At 37.1% G+C, this 20,244-nt stretch overlaps 1 protein-coding gene and 1 pseudogene across 1 annotated transcript in view; one reads left to right on the top strand and one right to left on the bottom strand.

The window, feature by feature from the left end:
- Positions 1-1,898, top strand: part of LOC131409912 (serine/threonine-protein phosphatase 4 regulatory subunit 2-like) — a 51,259-nt pseudogene extending 49,361 nt beyond the window's left edge.
- LOC131409901 (phosphatidylinositol 3,4,5-trisphosphate 3-phosphatase TPTE2-like) overlaps positions 1-19,788 on the bottom strand; it is a 45,846-nt gene extending 26,058 nt beyond the window's left edge. The window contains exons 1-7 of the mRNA XM_058547667.1: positions 19,699-19,788; positions 10,314-10,364; positions 8,956-9,111; positions 7,536-7,655; positions 5,981-6,080; positions 5,775-5,838; positions 4,952-5,016 (exon numbers count right to left, since the gene is read on the bottom strand). Of these exons, the coding sequence (XP_058403650.1) occupies positions 4,952-5,016; positions 5,775-5,838; positions 5,981-6,080; positions 7,536-7,655; positions 8,956-9,080 (474 nt within the window). The 5' untranslated portion in view covers positions 9,081-9,111; positions 10,314-10,364; positions 19,699-19,788. The remainder of the gene's footprint in view (positions 1-4,951; positions 5,017-5,774; positions 5,839-5,980; positions 6,081-7,535; positions 7,656-8,955; positions 9,112-10,313; positions 10,365-19,698) is intronic.
- Positions 19,789-20,244: the final 456 nt, after the last annotated feature.

Here is a 20,244-nt window from a genome sequence, read left to right as displayed (position 1 = left end):
TATTAGCAAATAGGATCTAGTGATATATAAAAAGGATAATACATTAAGACCAAAAGGGGGTTACTCAGGAATAAAAAAGGTTGTTTTAACATTTGAAAGTCTCAATGGAATAAGAGAAAAACATTTTGATTATCTCAGTAGATGCAGAAAAAGTACCTGATATATTCAGCACCAATTGATGATTAAAAACTCTTAGCAAACTACAAATAAAATGGAAGTTTCTTAATCTGGTAAAGGACAGCTACAAAAAGCCTCTCGAAAACATCATTCTAACAGTGAAATAACTAAGTCTTTCTACCTAAGTTTGGGAACAAGGCAAGGCTGTCTACTCTTACCACTTCTATTCAACATTACAGTGGAGTCATAGACAACTCAATAAAGAAAGAAAAAGAAAAGGTATAAAAAGTGGAAAGAAAAGAGTAAATTACATGATTATGTATGTAAAAGTTCCCAAGGAATCTACAAATTAATTATTGAAATGAATACGTGAAGTTATGAAGGGTGCTGGATATACATACAAAAATCAGTTATATTCCCATGTATCAGCAGCAGACAATTAGAAAGTAAAAATTTAAAAATACCATTTAAAATAGCATCAAAATCCATCAAATAGGGATAAAACTAACAAAAGATGTGCAAAGCCTGTACAGTGAAAATGTTGCTAAAAGAAATTAAAGAAGAATCTAAATAAATGGAGAGATATATTATGTTTGTGGGTTGGAAGACTCAATATTTTTAGATGCTGATTCTCCTCCAAATTAAGCTATGTAGTCAATGTCATCCAAGCTAAAATACCAGCAGGGGGTGTGTGTGTGGAAATTAACAAGCTGATTCTGATATTTATATAGAAACTCAAAGGACCTAGGAAAGCCAAGATAGTGTTTTGTGTGTGTGTGTGTGTGTGTGTGTGTGTGAGAGGAAGATCAGCCCTGAGCTAACATCCGATGCCAATCTTCCTCTTTTTTCTGAGGCAGACTGGCCCTGGGCTAACACCCATGCCCACGTTCCTCTACTTTATAGGGGACGTCGCCACAGCATGGCTTGACAAGCGCTGCATCAGTGTGCACCCGGGATTCGAACCTCTGAACGCCGGGCCGCCAAAGTAGAGCGTGCGCACTTAACCACTAAACAACCGGGCCGGCCCAAGCCAAGACAGTTTTAAAGAAGTACAGGCTCTTCTGGGTTGGTGAGCAGGTGGAAATGCTGGGAGAAAGGTGAGTCTGGAGAGAGCTTGGAAGCTTTGTGCCCCTTCCCCCATACGTTGCCCTAGGCATCTCTTCCATCTGGCTGGTCCTGAGTTGTATCCTTTGCTAACAAAGCGGAAATCTAATCATCAGGTGAATAAACATCAAATGAAGATGCTGTGGAAACATCAGGTGAAAAGACTCAAGTTGGACAAAGAAGGTGAAGTCGGAGAGATGGCCAAACAACTTCTAGTGAAATCTCTTCAGTTACGGTAGAAGAAACAGAAGAATCATCATCATCTAAGAATAAAGACAAAGCAAGTGGTTGTATCAGGCAGCACTGTACAGAAGAGGACAAAGAGGAAGAAGAGTCTCTAATGACATCAACAGACTTGATCCCAGAAAGAAAAAAAATCAAGAAAAAGAATCTGACGACGCCTTAACTGTGAACGAAGAGACTTCTGAGGAAAAGACTCAAATGGAGGAATCTCGTCTGTCTCAAGCTGAGAAAGATTTGCCTTCCAAAGGAAGTGAAACTATAAGGCCCTGTAAGTAGTGATTCTCTCTGCCATGAAACAGAATAATTAGTAGGATCCAGTACCAGTCGAACTGGAGAGATTCTCTCAGAATCATCCATAGAAAATGAGGATGAGCCACAGAAGTCACAGAGGAACTGATAGAACAGATTATTTAGAAACATTCAGCTGCAGTATTTGACATACTTCTGAGGAAAAGACTCAAATGGAGGAATCTCGTCTGTCTCAAGCTGAGAAAGATTTGCCTTCCAAAGGAAGTGAAACTATAAGGCCCTGTAAGTAGTGAAACAGAATAATTAGTAGGATCCAATACCAGTCGAACTGGAGAGATTCTCTCAGAATCATCCATAGAAAAGGAGGATGAGCCACAGAAGTCACTGAGGAACCGATAGAACAGATTATTTAGAAACATTCAGCTGCAGTATTTGACATACAATTCTAGTTTCACACTGTACGAGGTTTGTATGTAGTAAAGTGGAGCTTTAGTTTTACAAGAGAAGCAGGTTGTAAAATAAAGTACTTTATGGGATAAATCCTGAGAGAGTTGTTCACATAGGAACTGTGAATTATCAGCTCCTCTGGCTCCTGCTTATCACTGATTTTTTTTTGGTGGGGGAGTCTGGTTAATCAGTGGTTTGTGTATAGATTCCTTAAAATTTAGAATTAAAGTATTAAACTGGATGGTAATAATTATAATTTTTAAACTTTGAGGAGAGTATCACATTTAGTTTACATATACACAAGAAATCTTTGTGTCTTGTCTTTTTCTGACAGCTCTAGCAGTTTTCATATTTTCATCAGTTTCAACATTTTACTATGTGAATTGTAGGGTTTCATGATAGTTATATATTATTAATATTTATAAATATACATTATATATATTCATCTCTTACAGAAACAGAAAAATATAAAATTTGCCCCCTTAGAATAATGTTTTATAGTTATATGTAATATATTATACAGGATAGATTATAACATACAGGTTATATTATATAATGTAATATATTATATATAGATTATAGATATAACATAATGTTATATGATATGAGTATATACAAATAATTATACTGTATATAATATATACAGCATATATTACATATAAATTATATAATTTTAAATATAAATATACATATATTAGTCTAAGGGAGACCATGTTATATTTTTCTGCTTCTATAAGAGATGAATTTATATTATTATATAAATTATACATATTTATAAATGGAATAATATATTTTATATATAATATACATTAAACATTATAAATAACTATAATTTTATATGTAGTTATATATAATTGTGTATATTATATAATATACATACTATATATTATATATAAATATACATATATTATTCTAAGGGACAAATGTTATATTTTTCGTTCCTATGAGAGATGAATACAGTGGATAACTATGGCACATACAACAATATTAGAAGAATCTCACAAAATTTATTTTGAGCATAAAAAGCCAGTCACAAAAGATGTACTATATGATTCCACTTATGTGAAATTCAAGAAAAAGTAAAACTAATCTGTGGTGACAGAAGTTAGAATAGTAATTACCTCTAGTGTGTTGGAATATTGACTGAAAAAGAGCAAGAAATGTTCTATATCTTTATAAGGGTGTTGGTGACATGCATATACATCTATATATAATTTCATCAAGATATATACTTTTCTTTTTCAGATGTACATCATTATATTTTGATTTCTGTGTAGACTACATCATGTTCACCACTCAAAGACTAATTACCATCCATTACCATACACCTATGCCCTGTCACCTCTTTCCCCCTCCTTGCTCCCACCTTCCCCTGGTAACCACCCATCTAACCTCTGTACCTATGTGTGTGTTTGTTGTTGTTGTTGTTTTTATCATCTACTTATGAGTGAGATCATACAGTACTTGACTTTTTCCCTCTGACATTTCACTTAGCATAATACCCTCAAGGTTCATCCATGTTGTTGCAAATGGCAAGACTTCATCTTTTTTTTTTTTTTTTAATAGCTGAGTAGTATTCCATTGTGTAAATATACCACAGCTTCTTTATCCATTCATCCCTTGATGGGCACTTAGGTTGTTTTCAAGTGTTGGCTATTGTGAACAATGCTGTAATGAACATAAGGGTGCATATATCTTTACACGTTCGTGTTTTCATGTTCTTTGGATAAATAGCCAGCAGTGGAATAGCTGGATCATATGGTAGTTTTATTCTTAATTTTTTGAGGAATCTCCATACTGTTTTCCATCATCAAGATATATACTTAAGATTAGTGCAATTTATAGTATTTGTATGTCTCAATAAAAGTATAATTATATTTGCATGTGTATATATGTACACTTATATATAGACATACATATATAATTACATTTTTACTGAGCTATAACAAATACTGTAAATTGCACTAATGTATACACACCTACACACATATGCAAACATCTTAAAACAATGACTTTAAACTGGAATTTCATAGTAAACATCGTTGTATGTTTGAAATTAATTTATTTAATCCACAGAACTTAAAGCAGTATGCCTCCACTATAATTTAGGATCTCAACCTAAGAAAACACATTTTAGTTGAAGAAGTCCCATCCTTCTCCCCTATGATAGACTACAAAAAATGGCCACAGTTCATTGCAACTTCTGCCATCAAGATATGGAGCCAGTTTCCACTCCTTGAATCTGGAATGGGTTCGTAATTGACTTTGTGCAATAGAATCAGGTAGAAGCCCCATTATACTAGTTTTGAGCCTGGGCCTTTAGGGGCCCTGCATTTTTTCGCTTGCTGCTTGTGGGATCTTTGCCCTGCCACCATGTGAACAAGCCTGAGCTAGCCTGCTGGAGAAGGAGACACCACATGGAGCCATCCAGCCACGCCATTTTAGACCAGCCAAGCCTCAGAGGCCCAGTAGCTGCCCACAGATGCGTGAGTTAGCCCGGCAGAGATTAGTTAAGCCTGTTCCTGATTAGCAGAACCACTCAGTTAAGCCTGACCCAAATTCATAAACCACATTATGATAAGCTAAGCAAATGGTTGCTGTTAGAAGTCACTAAGTTTTCGGGTGGTTTGTAACACACAGCAAAAGCTAACAGATATCAATCCATTATAATTTTTTACCTGAAAGAGTAAATTGTTAGGAGAATACTGCCATCTCTGTGCCAATGTTAAACTTATAACTCCACTGTCTGTTTACTGAGAAATATGAGCATTTGTTAGATAAATACCCTTACCTGAATGGGATTCCTATAGAAAGACTGTCTTCCAGAAGATGGGAATGACATCGCAATAATGTGATCTGGAAGTCAAAATAGTCACTATTACAAATGTCATTATACATGTGAAACAATAAATGAGAACTTAATTTACATATAACCAGAGTCTTTTTTTCATAAAAAAGAACTTTGAGGATTGGGAATGACAGAAAAAAAGCCAACTAACCCTCAGGATACTCAACATAACATATTAAAATACCCAATATAATGACCATTAAACTCACATAGTGTTCCCAAGACTTGACTGGTTCCAGCCAAATGCAACAGATTTGTGCTGATCTCAGTCCGGAGCTCCCCCTGGTGAGAATTTATTTCTTAACTAAACACTAAAGGAAAAAGGGAGACCTGGGCTCCAGCAATCGTGGCAACTCCCAGGGTGCTTTCCAGTGCTCCTGACTCAGAAACCCAAGACCCACAAAACAGTGACCTTACTCTCTGCGGTTCCAGGAAGAGAACAAGTCTCTCTGAGATCCTTGAGACCCAGGATAGCTACTAGAACTCGATAAATTCTAAACCGAACAACTGGAGTCAGCTGAAAATTCCTTCAATTCCTGTACTGTAACCAAGTAGTTCTGATTTGAGATGACAATGGAGATTTTCCACTGTCAGGGTTAAACTACAAATATGTCACACTACCACAGTGGTGTATGTCTTCATGGAGAAAGACTGCTTTGAAAGAACATGGCTTAGACAAGGCAAGAACAAAATAAACATGTAATTACTCAAACGCAAGAAAAATGTGAAGTTAATGTAGGTAAATCAACAATTAATCTTTACAAACCAGTAATATAAGTGAGGTCTAAGTCAAATCCATCCTTCTTGTATCGCCGTTTGTTTTCTGAAACCTGAGAGTTTAAAACAACCATTAACTTGTAAAATATAAATCAACATAAAAATAAAGAACATTATATACGTATCTACAACACTCGCCAGGATTTCCCTAAACGCGAACTTTTTTCTGAATCATAACATGTTTTGCCCACTTACCATCCTTCTCGTCAGTGTTTCAAGATGTCTTTTTTGATAAGCCAGATGAAAAATTCTGATCAGAATGATAAGTCGTAGAGGTCGAAATAAAATGGCGAATCTAACAATGAATTAAAAAGATCCATTTTTGCTTCATAAACGAGGATTTTGTCAATACTGACTAAGTCTAGTGCCCCCTTCCCTGCCCCCCAAGCCTCCCGCCCACTCACCCAGGGGATACTGGGTGATGTCTGGAGACATTTTTGGTTATGACAACTGTGTGTGAGGGGATGCTACTTGCATCTAGTGAGTAGAGGCCAGGAATGCTGCTCAACACCAATGAACAGGTCGGCCCCCACAACAAAGAACTATCTGGTCCAAAATATCCATAGTGCTGAGGTTGAGAAACTCTGGTCTAGAGAAATAGTTATATGATGGATGCTTTGAATTTGTGGATTTAACTTTTGTGGCTTAAGATTAGCATTTTTCAATCTTTTTGCCATCAAAACAAACCGAAGGTTCTCGTTCACCTCTGTTACTCCCATCAGTAACAGAGGTTCGTTACACTGCGAACACACATCAGTCAGAATGAGAAACTTCCCAAGGGTGCTAGCTGCTGTCTCTCCTACCATCAGAAAAAAACAGAATGGTAGAGAACTGATGGTGTGGACCAGTGCTTCTCTAACTTGAGTGCACACTGACTCAGTAGGTCACTGGGGCCTGAGGAGTTCTACTTCTTGCATTTCTAGCTCTTAGATGACGCCGAGGCTGCGGATCCAAGGACCACACTGGCTCCAGTTATTTTCAAACAACTCCAAACGCCTATCACATAACGCCAAGTTTCACTGGGACCTGAACTGAAGTCCTGGGAACCGGAGTGCAGAAGGAAGCAAGCTATTTACTAAGACATAAGCCTAGGGAGCCACCCCACGTCCACATCCCAGCACACATTGCTCTCCTTTTCCTCAGTGCCACAGCAGAAAGAAGAAAAAGCCATCAGTCCCTCACACACATTTTAGTTTCCTGATTCCTAACATTCTAACTTTGCCTCAGCTTTCTTCATTTCGATGATACTGCAAAATTCCACCTCTGTGTTGCTATCCATGTCACCTGGGTTTCTGTTCCATTTGCTCTTTTTTGGAAAATTATCACTGGAGTCACTCATATTTTGCACATGCTCAAACCAATACTCTTGGTTATAGGAAAAACCCAGGAATTTCATGTGTAAGGAATTTTGTGGATGAAGCTCAAGTGGGAATTTAGTGGGAATTTCAAAATGTAGAGAAGTTCAAGTTAGTACAAGAGGCAAAGTCCCCAGTTTCTTCTTCCCGTGCTCCGTCTGCTTCATTCAACTGAAGGTACTTATTGTGTATACCCTTCATGGGTCCCTAAATACCACCACCCTTTAGTGTCTACGTATGTGGAGATTTATCTAAACATTTCATTTTCAAGCAGCTTATCTGGCACAGAATCAGCACATTCACTGTTGAAACGATTATACAAAATGAAAGCCACAGAAAAGGCAAAAAGAAAAAAAAAGAAAAACTTTAAGAAAGATGAATCATATGTTTCTTACCTGGGGATATCTTCAAAAGAATTAAAGTCATAAAAAGTACAAATGATATCAACCAGTAAAGTCACCACAATAATGACAGCATCTAAGGAGTTAAGTAAATCGGAAAAATACCGCCATATCCTATAATGGAAAACAAAAAATATAAGTTTATGCTCCCCCAAAGAAGAAACAGGGAAATTTTAAGAGCAAAAATTATTTGACTCATCCCCATTAACAATTCTACTTTAATGAATTATCTAAAATGCATTTACTAGACTAGACTAAGGGAAAATATTCATATTCATTATTTTATACATATGTATGACAAAAGCATCAATATGGCAATTTAAGTTTAGCAGGAGAGATAACCAAACCATTGAACAAGAGGCAAGCAACGCCTTCACACCGGCGGGAGAGAAAGGCGGGATGCTGGGCAGTACTATTGGGCAACAGGAGCTGAACGTGTCACAGCCTTAGAGCAGCTGCAGTCGTGAGGAGTGTAGAAGAGGAGCTTGTGAGAGGGAGACAGGTCCACTTTTTTGGCCTGCGAACCCATCATCTGCCATTGTAGCCACGGTGGAATCCCAGTGGCTGGTATGGCCTCCCCTGCGCAAAGCTGAACTTCCACCCGCTGCACCTTCCTCCCCAGCACTGGCCCCTTCAGCCATGGGCACTGGTGCTCCCCGGGGAAGCGTCTTCCAATTCCGGGGTAGCCCCCTTCAGGCTCTGAGTAACCTGGGAGTGGGCAACTGTCTTTAGCTCAAAGGCATGAGGGTGGAAGTTCAGCAGGAGAGCAATCAAGCTGCCTTCTGAAATGCTCTGGATGCAGTGAGGCTGGGGAATTTAGTCTCTGATTCCCACAGCAGTCCAGCTCCAAGGCTGGGCTCACTCCATCCGCCTTCTCAGACAGCCAGCAGCAGAGAAAATGAGCTGCTGCCTCACTACCAAGCCTTGCTGATGGGATGAGCGTGCCTCTGATCTCCTGGGTGCCTTAGCAAAAGTTTTCATTTTAACTGAGGTAGGGAGTTATTCATGATCTATTACCTAGTATTTAATATGCTGTCAGCTTTTATTTAGATTCAACTCAATGATAAAGTATTAATATTTATACTTCACGTACATGTTCCTCTTAATAATGTGCATGTAGATACATCAGCTGCCTGGCTCCATTTTGCAAACCCTTTAAGTTTTACCTGTTGAAGGAACCTTCTAGAATACATTATTGGAGACTAGAGTGCCAGTTACAACAATACTATTAAAGCCTGATCTAGTAGAAATTGGGATTTGGATAGTTGTTTCTCTGGTGGACCACGCCTTTGAGGAGAATCATTTTGATAAAGAGGGACACATTTGGTTGTGTTGGCCTGGTAATTTCTTTGGGATGCTTCTCACAGCAGTACAAAATAGCTTTATGTGTTTTTGAAAAATTAATCGAACTTACCCTTCTACAAATGCTCTAAGAAGAACATCCATTAAAAAAAACAAAGCGATAGCTAAGGAAATTGAACGATATTCCAAACGCAGTGTGCTGTTAGAGGCAAATTGGTCCATAAGCACTAGGGACATATCTAGGAAGACGAGAAAAATTCCAAGTATTCTACAAAAGAAAAATAAATAAATAAATAAATAAATAGAACAAAGATAAAGTGGTTTTCACCCCTATAGTTAGACTACATTTAGGCCAATGATCTGATACTAAAATGGCATTATTTAGAATTAAACTGTCAGTGCTAAGGAGAACTGCGCTACCTTAGAATCTCAAAAAAATGACTCCGTCTTCACCTAATAGAAGCAGTTGTTAGGAAAATAAAATCCCACCAAACAACTTCATGTTATTATGCCCTTTTATACTAGACAGATGAGACTAACAGTCCAAGAAAGAATCGGCGAACTGAATTAAAATTACACGTCTCTGCTTGTAAACTCTTCTTAAAATTTGAGAATTTTATAAGGAGCTTCTACCAATTTCTCATAATAAATAAAACCTCATTAATCTTGATAATTTTTAAGAATTTAGTGATAAAAACCAAGCAAAAGCATGACTAACGTAAGCCCTTAAAAGACCACTTTGACCAGTAAGATTTTTTTATCAGTGAGATTTTCAATAAGTATATGATTACACATTAATGGATGTTTCTAGCACAGTGCTGGGCACATGAGAAGGAATTCAATTCCATAAATATATACATGACTGAACTCTAAAGCCTTTCTCTTAGCCTCATGCCTAAGCCTTTCTCTTATATATTCTAAACACATTCTCCATAAATTGATTATACTATTTGTATAACCTAGGAAGATGAATTACTTAGTCCTCAAAGTATTTTTTTACAATTGCAATACAAATTAAAATATTATAAATTTAAAAGGAAGCAAGTGTATTGCGCGAATCTGTATGATAGTACAAAATCTTACCATCATGTAGAGAAGAAGCCTAAGTAGAATGCTTCCAGAATTAAGGAGTAATTCTAGACAAATAAGGTATTTTATAAAACACTTTACTTATAATTATAGAATATTTTAAAGTGCATGCTTCATTATTTTTACTTTTCCAGGTAGAAAAAACATATTAATACGTTACTATTAGACTTAGGTAAATGCCATTTCTTTGCAATTCATAATGTTCAGCTTAAACTAAAATTCCAAGATAAATTAGATTACATTAAACAGGGCACAGGGGCTAGTCAGCAACATACTGAGAGCAGAAATGCTTTTTTTCACTCCTAGCTCCTTTCTCATTAAAAAATATTGATATTAAATGGATACATGTTTAATTACCTCCTTTTCTAGAGTCTCACATACCTTAATATGAAGGATGATACAATTGGGTGAACAATTCTCTTACACTTTCGGCTGCAAAAAGAAGTAAAAATAACATTCCAGAGTTTTCAAGTTTATCACAGATTTCTTTTAACATATAATATGAATTTAGCCCAGAAACAAAGGCCTGTATAAGTATAATTTCAAAAGAAAATTCTTCAGAAGTTGCATAACAAAGTGCTTTTTACTAATAACTAAAATTTTCACCTTTCTGCTTCATGATTTTTTTAACTTTCATATTTGGAATATATGTGAATAAAACACTAAACTTTGGATGTTGAGTAACATTTCCCTTGCCTATAAAGCCCCAACCCCACCTTTATGGTAATATTAAACTTGGGGTCATCAACTAAAGCAACACAGCATGGAGACAGAAGGGTGTGGTAGAAGAGACCTGTGTTCTAGCTCTCCCGTGAATGAGCTGTGGGATCCTGGGCAAGTCATCAAACCTTGGCAGACCTGTTGCCACAGCAATAAAAGAAGGGGCTTCAGGGATGGGTAGGGAGCACCCATCTTGTCCTGTAATATTCATCTCTTGAAACAAGACACCCTGTGAATATGACAGTTAGTCATTAATGAGAGTCACATTTGGAGTTGCAAGTGTACTTTGGAGGTAAGGAATTTTAGTGAGACACATTTAAAAGGAGAAAGAACCTAGAGACTGGGCTCCTTCCATTAACAGAAGAAGGAAGAGGAGCCTCTGTAATGAAGCCTGCAGTTACGCCTCTTTGTACCCCATGGCCAGAGACAAGGCAGCCGTTGGGGAGCAATTTCATGCCCTGCTGAAGCCTCCAACACAGGACGCAAATTCCACCCCAAGTGGGGTCAATCCCAAGGCAGTGCTCGTAGCCTGCGCCCAAGACTGAAGAATGGAGATGATGGATGATGAACAGAACTAGGGCACTGCCCAAATTGGCCACAGATGAATACTGTTAGGCTAACCTGGGGTAAAAGAGCTCCCCACTCCCACTGTCTCCCTCCTCCACCTGCACCCACCACCTCTGCCCAGGCTTAGGGAGCTGAGGCTGATGTGGATGGAGAACTGATTGGCCAAACGAGGTGAATTCTCCCCTGAGGTTGCCATTCTCTTAATACAAGGCCCTTCTCATCCCACACAGACTACTGCATCTCTAGATAGCACAGAAATGTTATAATAAATCTGAACTTGCCTGACAAAGTGAACATACAGAACCGTGCCTGACAGAATCATGGGGGCACAAAGGTATGACTTGAGATGGCTTTAGCCCCTCCTATCTCTTTCAGTGCCTCCCAAAACTACCCCAAGTAAATATACAGTTGAGATTTTTTAAAAAGAGTGTGCTATGTAAACGGAACTTCAAACAAGGTGTGTAGAGTTTGCAGCGAAAGGACTGTGACTCAATAATTCTATATCCAGGAAAAGTGCTGTTCATATTTGGGAGCAACAGACAGATACTCCCCAACATGCAGCAACTGAAAGCATAGCAGCCACGCACCTTTCCTAAACACAATGACTCAAAGCGCTCGGGCCAACTGAGCAATAAATCAAGATGAAGAAGGCAGGAAGAAGAAAGATACCTCATAGAGAAAAGGTTAAGAAATAACATCATACAAATTCAGGACTAAGTCTAAGTAATCATTGTTAATGGAGCACATGGAAATGTAAACAAATGATTCTAAAAGCGAGATAAATAATCTAAAATTCTTGATAATAGTATGGATTTAAATTTGCAGGTTTTCTCACACCATTTAGGATTTAAGGTTTGTAGGAAGATAGAAATAAAAGCATGTCTCATTTCTTCTCTTTCCCAGGTACAAGTCCAGTTTTAATCTGGATATTGGTGGAGAAACAAAGGTATAATTATGATCTCAAAAAATAGGTTTATAACTTTCATGTCACTAAAAATTGAAAGGAATACAAACTAATCGATAGCAAAACGTAGAAAAATTTAAAGAGAAAATATCAAGAAGTGTTTAATACAGAAAACAAAGTAAGATGACAGCAAAGAAAACCTAACATACCAGAAATGATAACAAATACAAACACATTACTCTCATATTAAATATTGGCAAATACTCTCAGATAAGTTTAAAAAACTAAATGCACTATATGTTCTGTACAAGAGACAAAAACTAAATTAAAATGATAGTTTGAAAATAAAGAGATAGGGGCTGGCCCCGTGGCTTAGTGGTTAAGTGCGCGCGCTCCGCTGCTGGCGGCCCGGGTTCAGATCCCAGGCGCGCACCGACACACCGCTTCTCCGGCCATGCTGAGGCCGCGTCCCACATACAGCAACTAGAAAGATGTGCAGCTATGACATACAACTGTCTACTGGGGCTTTGGGGGAAAAAATAAATAAATAAATAAATAAAATTATAGAAAATAAAGAGATGGACAATGATATGAGAAGCAAATGTTAAATCTCAAAACATTGAAAGTTGTAATATTAATATCAAAGTTGAATTCAAAGCAAAAATATTAGCTATGACCAAGACATCTTATATTGATAGAAGGCAGACTCTGTAGGACACTAACAAGACCATGTTGAAAAGGGGTGGGATCTGTATTGGGGTCAGGTATTGTCTTTTCCACTGAACACATTTCTCTCTGCAGAGGCTGGAGGAGGCATGTGGCCACACTCAAAGCACTAAGGGCACTGGGGTGATTCTTTGGTCTTCCCGCTCTCATTCTAGGGCTCGGGATTTTCCCCCCAGACTATCCACAAGACACAAAGCAACATTCCTAGATTATAGTGTAAACTCAGGTTGAAGAGAGTAGAGTCAGGCTTCAGATCTGATTCCAACCTAAGTTAGCTCATTAGAATTCTCTACTGGGGTTTGGAGAGGAAGCACGAAAGTACCTAGGAGTGTCTTCCGCATGGCTTGGTCCTCAGGGTATGTACTTCCCTAGGGAGTGTTGGTAGCAAGGATAGGATCTGAGCGTCTCTGGCCAAATACTATCCATTCTTAAATATATATATTGAAATAATTTCTATTGTGCAGGAAACACATATTTAAAGAACTCGTATGCGATATTTAAAGAAACTCATCCTGGAATAAGATACAAAAAACTTCAATGTACTCTAAAACATAAAAATTATGCAGGCTACATTTTCTGACCACAATGTAATAAAACCATTGCAAAGGGAGAGTACTCACATACAAAGTATTTAATTGCATTTTATCACTACAGAAATTAAAAAGGTGCCATATATGACAACTTAGATTAAATGGTGATATTGCTTGAAAGACAGAAACTACTAACATTTGCTCAAGAAAAAATAGATAACCTGAATAGTTCAAAAGATAATATACCTTCTAAAGAAATTGAACTTGTTTAAAACTTTCCAACAACAAAAAATCCAAGCCCAGGTGACTTCACTCAAGAATTCTATTCATTTTTTTGTGTGTGTGAGGAAGATCAGCCCTGAGCTAACATCCATGCTAATCCTCCTCTTTTTGCTGAGGAAGACCCACTCTGAGCTAACATCTGTTGCCAATCCTCCTCCTTTTTTTTTTCCCCAAAGCCCCAGTAGATAGTTGTATGTCACAGTTGCACATCCTTCTAGTTGCTGTATGTGGGATGCGGCCTCAGCATGGCCGGAGAAGCAGTGCGTCGGTGTGCGCCCGGGATCCGAACCAGGGCTGCCAGTAGCGGAGCGTGTGCACTTAACCGCTAAGCCATGGGGCCGGCCCTCTATTCATTTTTAAAGGAAGAAATAATACCAATTCTAAACAAACTCTTCCAGAAAATAGAAGAGGACTATTTCCAAACTCATTTTAGGAGACCAGCATTACCCTGATTACCCGATCGCTGTTAGACCAGCAAAACCAGTCAAGACATTATATGACAAGAAAATTACCAACCAATATCCCTCATGAATATAGTTGCAAAAATCCTTAACAAAACATTAGCAAACTGAATCCAGCAACATAAAAAAATATGTCATGACCAAGGGGGGTTTGTTCCAGGAATTCAAGTATGCTTCAACATTCTAAAATTAATGTAATTTATCATGTCAATAAACTAAGGAAAATAAAACATGGTCATCTCAATAGACGTAAAAAATTTTTTTTCAAAAAATTTAACATCCATTCATAATAAAAACTTTCAGTGAACTAGGAATAGAAGGGAACTTCCTTAACCCGACAATGGGCATTTACAAAAAACCCATGGCTAATATCATTCTTAATGGTGAAAGACTAAATGTTTTCTTCCAATGATTAGGAATTCAATATGTCAGTTCACTCTTCTATTCAAAATTGTATTGGAGGTTCTAGTCAATGCAATAAGACAAGAAAAGGAAACAAAAGGCATATAGATTGGAAAGGAAGAAATAAAACTCTCCCTATTTGTAGACAATATGCTTGTCTACCTAGAAAATCCCAAGGAATCTACAAAGAAGCTAATGGAACTAATAAGTGAGTTTAATAAAGTTACCAGATAAAAGGTCAATATAAAAAATTCAATTATAGTTCTATATACTAGCAATGAACAACTGAAAAATGGAAATTTAAGCAACGGCACCATTTACATTAGCACCAAAACCCACGAAATACTTTGGTATAAATTAACAAAATATGTGCAGGATCTGTACACTGAAAATTACAAAACATGATGAAAGAAGAAGAAATCTAAAGATAAGAGATGTACCATGTTCATAGATTAGAAGAGTTAATATTGTTAAGATGTCACTTTTCCTCAAACCAATCTATAGATTCAACAAAATTTCAATTAAAAAAATTTTTGTAGATATTGACAACCTGATTCTAAAATTTATATGGAAAGGCAAAGTGATACCACTACCTGATTTAAAGACTTACTATAATGTTAAATAATCAAGACAGTGTAGTATAGAAGAAAGAATAGACACAGAGAACAGTAGAACAGAATAGAATCCAGAAATAGACTCTCCTATTTGATCAACTGATTTTCAACAAAGATGCAAAGGTAAGTCAATGGAGAAAAAAATAGTCTTACAAGAAATTGGAGTGGAATTATTGGACATACAAATGCAAAGAGAATGCTCCTCAACCTGTATCACACAACATAGACAGAAATTAACTCAAAATGGATCCATGTACCTAAATGTAAAACCTAAAACTATGAAATTTATAGGAGAAAATATTCGTGACCTTGGGTTAGAAAAACATTTCTTAGGACACCAAAAACACAATCATGAAAGAAAAAACTGAATTTCATCAAAATTAAAAATTTCTGCTGTGCAGAAAACAAAAAAAAGACAAGACAAGCTACAGATTGGGAGAAAATATTTGCAAACATTTATCTGATAAAGGACTTGTATGCAGAACATATAAAGAACTCTCAAAACTCAACAGCAAGGAAAAAAAGTTTAAAAACAGGCCAAAAATTTGGACAGACATTTCACCAAAGAAAATCGATAGATAGCAAGTAAGCATGAGAAAAGATGCTCAACATCATTGGTCACAATGAAAATACGATTTCAAGTCTCAATGAGACCCCTCTACTCACCTATTACAATGTCTTAAAAAACAAAACAAAACGAAACAGAAGGACAATACCAAGTACAGGCGAGGATGCAGAGCAACCAGAACCCTCACACATGTGAAACAGTACAGCCATTTCAGAAACTGTTTCTTACACAATTAAACATACACTTTACCATAAGATTCAACAATCCTGTTCCTCAGCATTAACCAAGATAAATGAAACTTACACCCACATAAAGACTTGTACGCAAATGTTCATAGCCACATCATTCATACAGGCCAAAACTGGAAATAATCCAAATGTCCATCAATGGGTGAATGGATAAGAAAATACAGTATATTCATACAATGGAATACTACTCAGCAAGAAAAAGAAACAGACTACTGATACACGAATTCATATGGATGAATCTCCAATGCATTATGCTATGTGAAAGAAGCCAATTTCAATTGGCTACATACTTCAATTCTATTCAATGACATTCTGGAAAAGGTAAAACTATAGGGACAGAAAACAGATCAGTGATGGCCAGGGGCTGGGTTTGGGCGAAGGGTTGAACACAAAAGGACTTGAGAAATTTTAAAGAGATGATAGAATTTTTCTGTGTCATGATTATGGTAGTGGTTACACAAATGTACATATTAGTCAAAACTCATAGAATTGCCACACAATGAATAAAATTCATTATACATAAACTGTAGTTTAAGTTTTTAAAAAACATTTACTGTGCTGTTAATGTGTGAAAAGTGTGCTGTAATCAAAAGGCTGGTAAAACAATGGAATAAAATAGATTCTGGAAACAGACCCAGTACGTAAAGATTCAAAATAAAACAGAGATTTAAAAATCACTAAAGAAGATATAAATTTTTCAATAATACATTCATTCATTCAGCCAAAGTCAGTGAGTGCCTACTATGTACCATGGTACTGTTTTAGGCACCAGAGATACAGCAGTTAACAAAATGGACAAAATTTCTTCCTTCATGAGGCTTGCATTCTTGTGATGAGGACAGACCATAAATATAATAAATAAGTAAATAACATAGTAAGTTATGAGGTGATAAGTGCAATGAGAGATCACTAAAATGGGGCAAGGACAATGGAGGGGATGCAATTTTGATGTTGGCAAAACTAGGTAGCCACTTGGCAGAAAAGTAGATTCCTACATTTTATACCTGAATGCAAAATAAATTCTGTCTGGGCAGATGTTTTATTCAAATGTAGAAAATAAATTTAAAACACAGAAGAAGAAATTTTGGTGAATATATTAAAATCTTGGGTAGAGAAAGACTTTCTAAGTATGACACTAAAGGCATAAATCATAACAGAAAGTAGAGATGTATTCAAATGCATGAAGATTATAAACTATGGGCCAGCCCCGGTGGCCTGGTGGTTAAGTTTGGCGCACGGCTCTTCGGTGGCCTGGGTTGGGTTCCTGGGCACAGACCTACATCACTTGTCTATCAGTGGCCATGCTGTGGCAGCGGCTCACATGAAGGAAAAAAAGAGGAAGACTGGCAACAGATGTTAGCTCAGGGGGAATCCTCCTCACCAGAAAAAAAAAAAGATTATAAACTTCTATATAGTGAAAAGCTAGACAACCTGGGAAAAATTACCTGCCCTATATATGATATAAAAAGGATGGATACATTTAACTTTTCAATCCAATGACAGAGATAAACATCCTCATTTTAAATGGGCAAAGGTAGTTTGCAAACAATGAAATTCAAGTTCTATGAAACTTGCAGGGAGGGAGGAAACATACACTTTGGCATCTTGCTGTGGGAGGGCATGTCAACATCAACAGCCTCACAAGCATTCCTTTGACAGAGAATTTCCACTTCTGGGAACTTATCATAAGGAAATAACAATATACAGAGATTTGGTCTCAAAGACATTCATCACTTTCTGAAACAGTAAAAAGTTGTAAACAATTTAAAGGTCCAGTGATATCTGACTATTTAAATAAATAATGGCACGATACACCAAGTATTATACAGCTGTTAAAAATAATGTTGTAGGGGGCTGGCCCGGTGCACAAGCGGTTAAGTGCGTGCGCTCCGCTGCGGTGGCCCGGGGTTCCCCAGTTCGCATCCCGGGCGCGCACCGATGCACCGCTTGTCAAGCCATGCTGTGGTGGCGGTCCCATATAAAGTAGAGGAAAGATGGGCATGGATGTTAGCCCAGGGCCAGTCTTCCTCAGGAAAAAGAGGAGGATTGGCAGATGTTAGCTCAGGGTCGATCTTCCTCAAAAAATAAAAATAAAAAAATAACGTTGTAAATTTAAAAATGAAGTCAGCTATTGGCAGGACTTCAGGCAACAATAAAAAATCTGAAATGAAAATATCTATAATGTTGTAAGTGCATATGTATATTTATTAACATGGAAATATGTGATATGTCATTAAGTAATAAGGTTAGTTTGAAAAAGAAGGTATGATACCATACCCATAAACAAAAAATGTGTATCCCTAAAGAACTGGAAAGGCATATAACAAAAATTAAGAATGGCTATTTATGGGTGAATTTATTGCTTGTTTGTATTTTCTGACTTTCCTAATAATGAACTTTTGTGTTATTTTTGGTTTTTAGCATAGAAATTATTTATGGTGCTTTAGAGCTTTAAAAGCACTTTCACACATACTACTTTACCTTTATTATTAGTTTTTTACTATACAAGACCAAGCAGATAGATACTGTAGATAGCATTATGTTTACAGTTTACAAGTGAATGATCTAAAGTTTCAAGAGGTTTAGTGACTCGTGAGTGTCCAGTGAATATTAGATGTCAAAGCCAAGCATTGTTTCCAGGTCAAACTCCAAATTGAAAACCATGCCCCTAGTCTGAAACACCAGTGTTTCTCACAGGGATGAATGCAAACGCCACTTGTATCTATACAAGAAGCATCTATAATTGAAAAAAAACATACACACAAAACCACTTTATTTTGTTTGGAGGGGGTAAGAAGAAGGAAATGCTTGCCTTGCTCAATCTATTCAAATTTTGCCCCAGCCCTGGGCAGCCTCATTGCAGAAAATCTACAGCTAATATGCAGACATAAAATTCAATTAAGTGGCAGAATGAACTCTTCAATGATGGCCCATGAATGAAAAAAGTCATAGAAAACGGAAATTCACAGGTAATTTGAAGAACAATTTGTATTCATTGGTCACCTCTCTCTTTTCCATATGGTCTTTGTCTAGACAACAAAAAACTGTAGCCGTGACCAGTGAATATCCTGTTCAGCACTACTCACTCTCCAACACCGGCACAAGCTGGTGAATGGTTAAATAACCGGCCAAGAGACAAGCAGGAGAAAAATCTCATGAATATTTCTGCAGTTCAGACACATGCCATTTTAAGAATGTCTCGTTTCCTTGCTGTGAGTACATGGTAAAAATGCCTTCAGATCAGTGCAGTAGGAAGTACTCTCAGTGAGATTACCCAGAAACAAGTCAAAATTAATAAAATTCCAATGAGCCTAAAGAGAGCTTTAATCAGCAAAACATGTTCGCTTTTTGCTATCCGCCCCGTTTGCTCATAGACAAAGTCAACAAAACCAAGAATCAGAATATATCCAGGAAAAACAGGAGAGGAACACAATCGAAGAGTAAGTAGCATTCTGCAATCCTCTGTTAAGAAAGAAACTCTGTAATAAAATTATCTACTAAGGATATTTTCACATCTTCAAACTAGAAGAACATTTATTTGTGAGTATGTGGAACTATTTTTTTTCACACCTAGTACTTATCTGCAAATTCAATTAGAGTCATTATTGTGTACCCTCCCTCCCAAACATTTAGATACCTTTCCATAATTTTCCTGTTTCTTTCTCGCCTCAACACAAGCCCTATCTTCGCAAAGATAAGAGATCCACCGATGGCTCCCTCCCTCCAAACTCCAAACTGACTTACCAAGTCAGATCGAAGTCAACGTCCTCTTTACCATTATCGAGCCTGGCGAGTTGTTCCTTTATACTTGAACCGCCAACAAATGCAATAATATATCATTAGAGATGTGCTACATGGACCAGTGATGTGAAAAATTTATTTCAACAAAAAGAATTCTTTGAATCTAAAGGATAGAGTAAACATGACTTGGTTCACTGGAAGACCTAATTTTTTAGAAAGAGTTTTAGAATGATTGTCCAGAAAACTCTGTGTTCCCACGGATACTTCCAAGACTGAATTTTGCAAATCACCCTTTCTCTTTCTCTCTATCTCTGCCTTTCTGTCTCTGTCTCTCTGTGTCTCTCTGTCTTTCTCTCTCTCTCTCTCTCAATTGATATATATAGCACTGACCCAAATAAATGACATCAGTAGTCTTCGACGGCACCTTCATTGACAGGTAAGATAGCAGTCACCGACTTTTGATATTAGTTTATTCAGGCCAGTGTGAAGGACTGAAAATGTACATAGTCAGAACCAAGTGACTTTGTAGACTTACTGTTTTGGGTGAAA

The sequence above is a fragment of the Diceros bicornis genome, chromosome 9, assembly GCF_020826845.1.
Source record: "Diceros bicornis minor isolate mBicDic1 chromosome 9, mDicBic1.mat.cur, whole genome shotgun sequence".
In the NCBI taxonomy this organism is placed as follows: Eukaryota; Metazoa; Chordata; class Mammalia; order Perissodactyla; family Rhinocerotidae; genus Diceros; species Diceros bicornis.
This window is presented reverse-complemented; position numbering and strand designations above follow the sequence as displayed.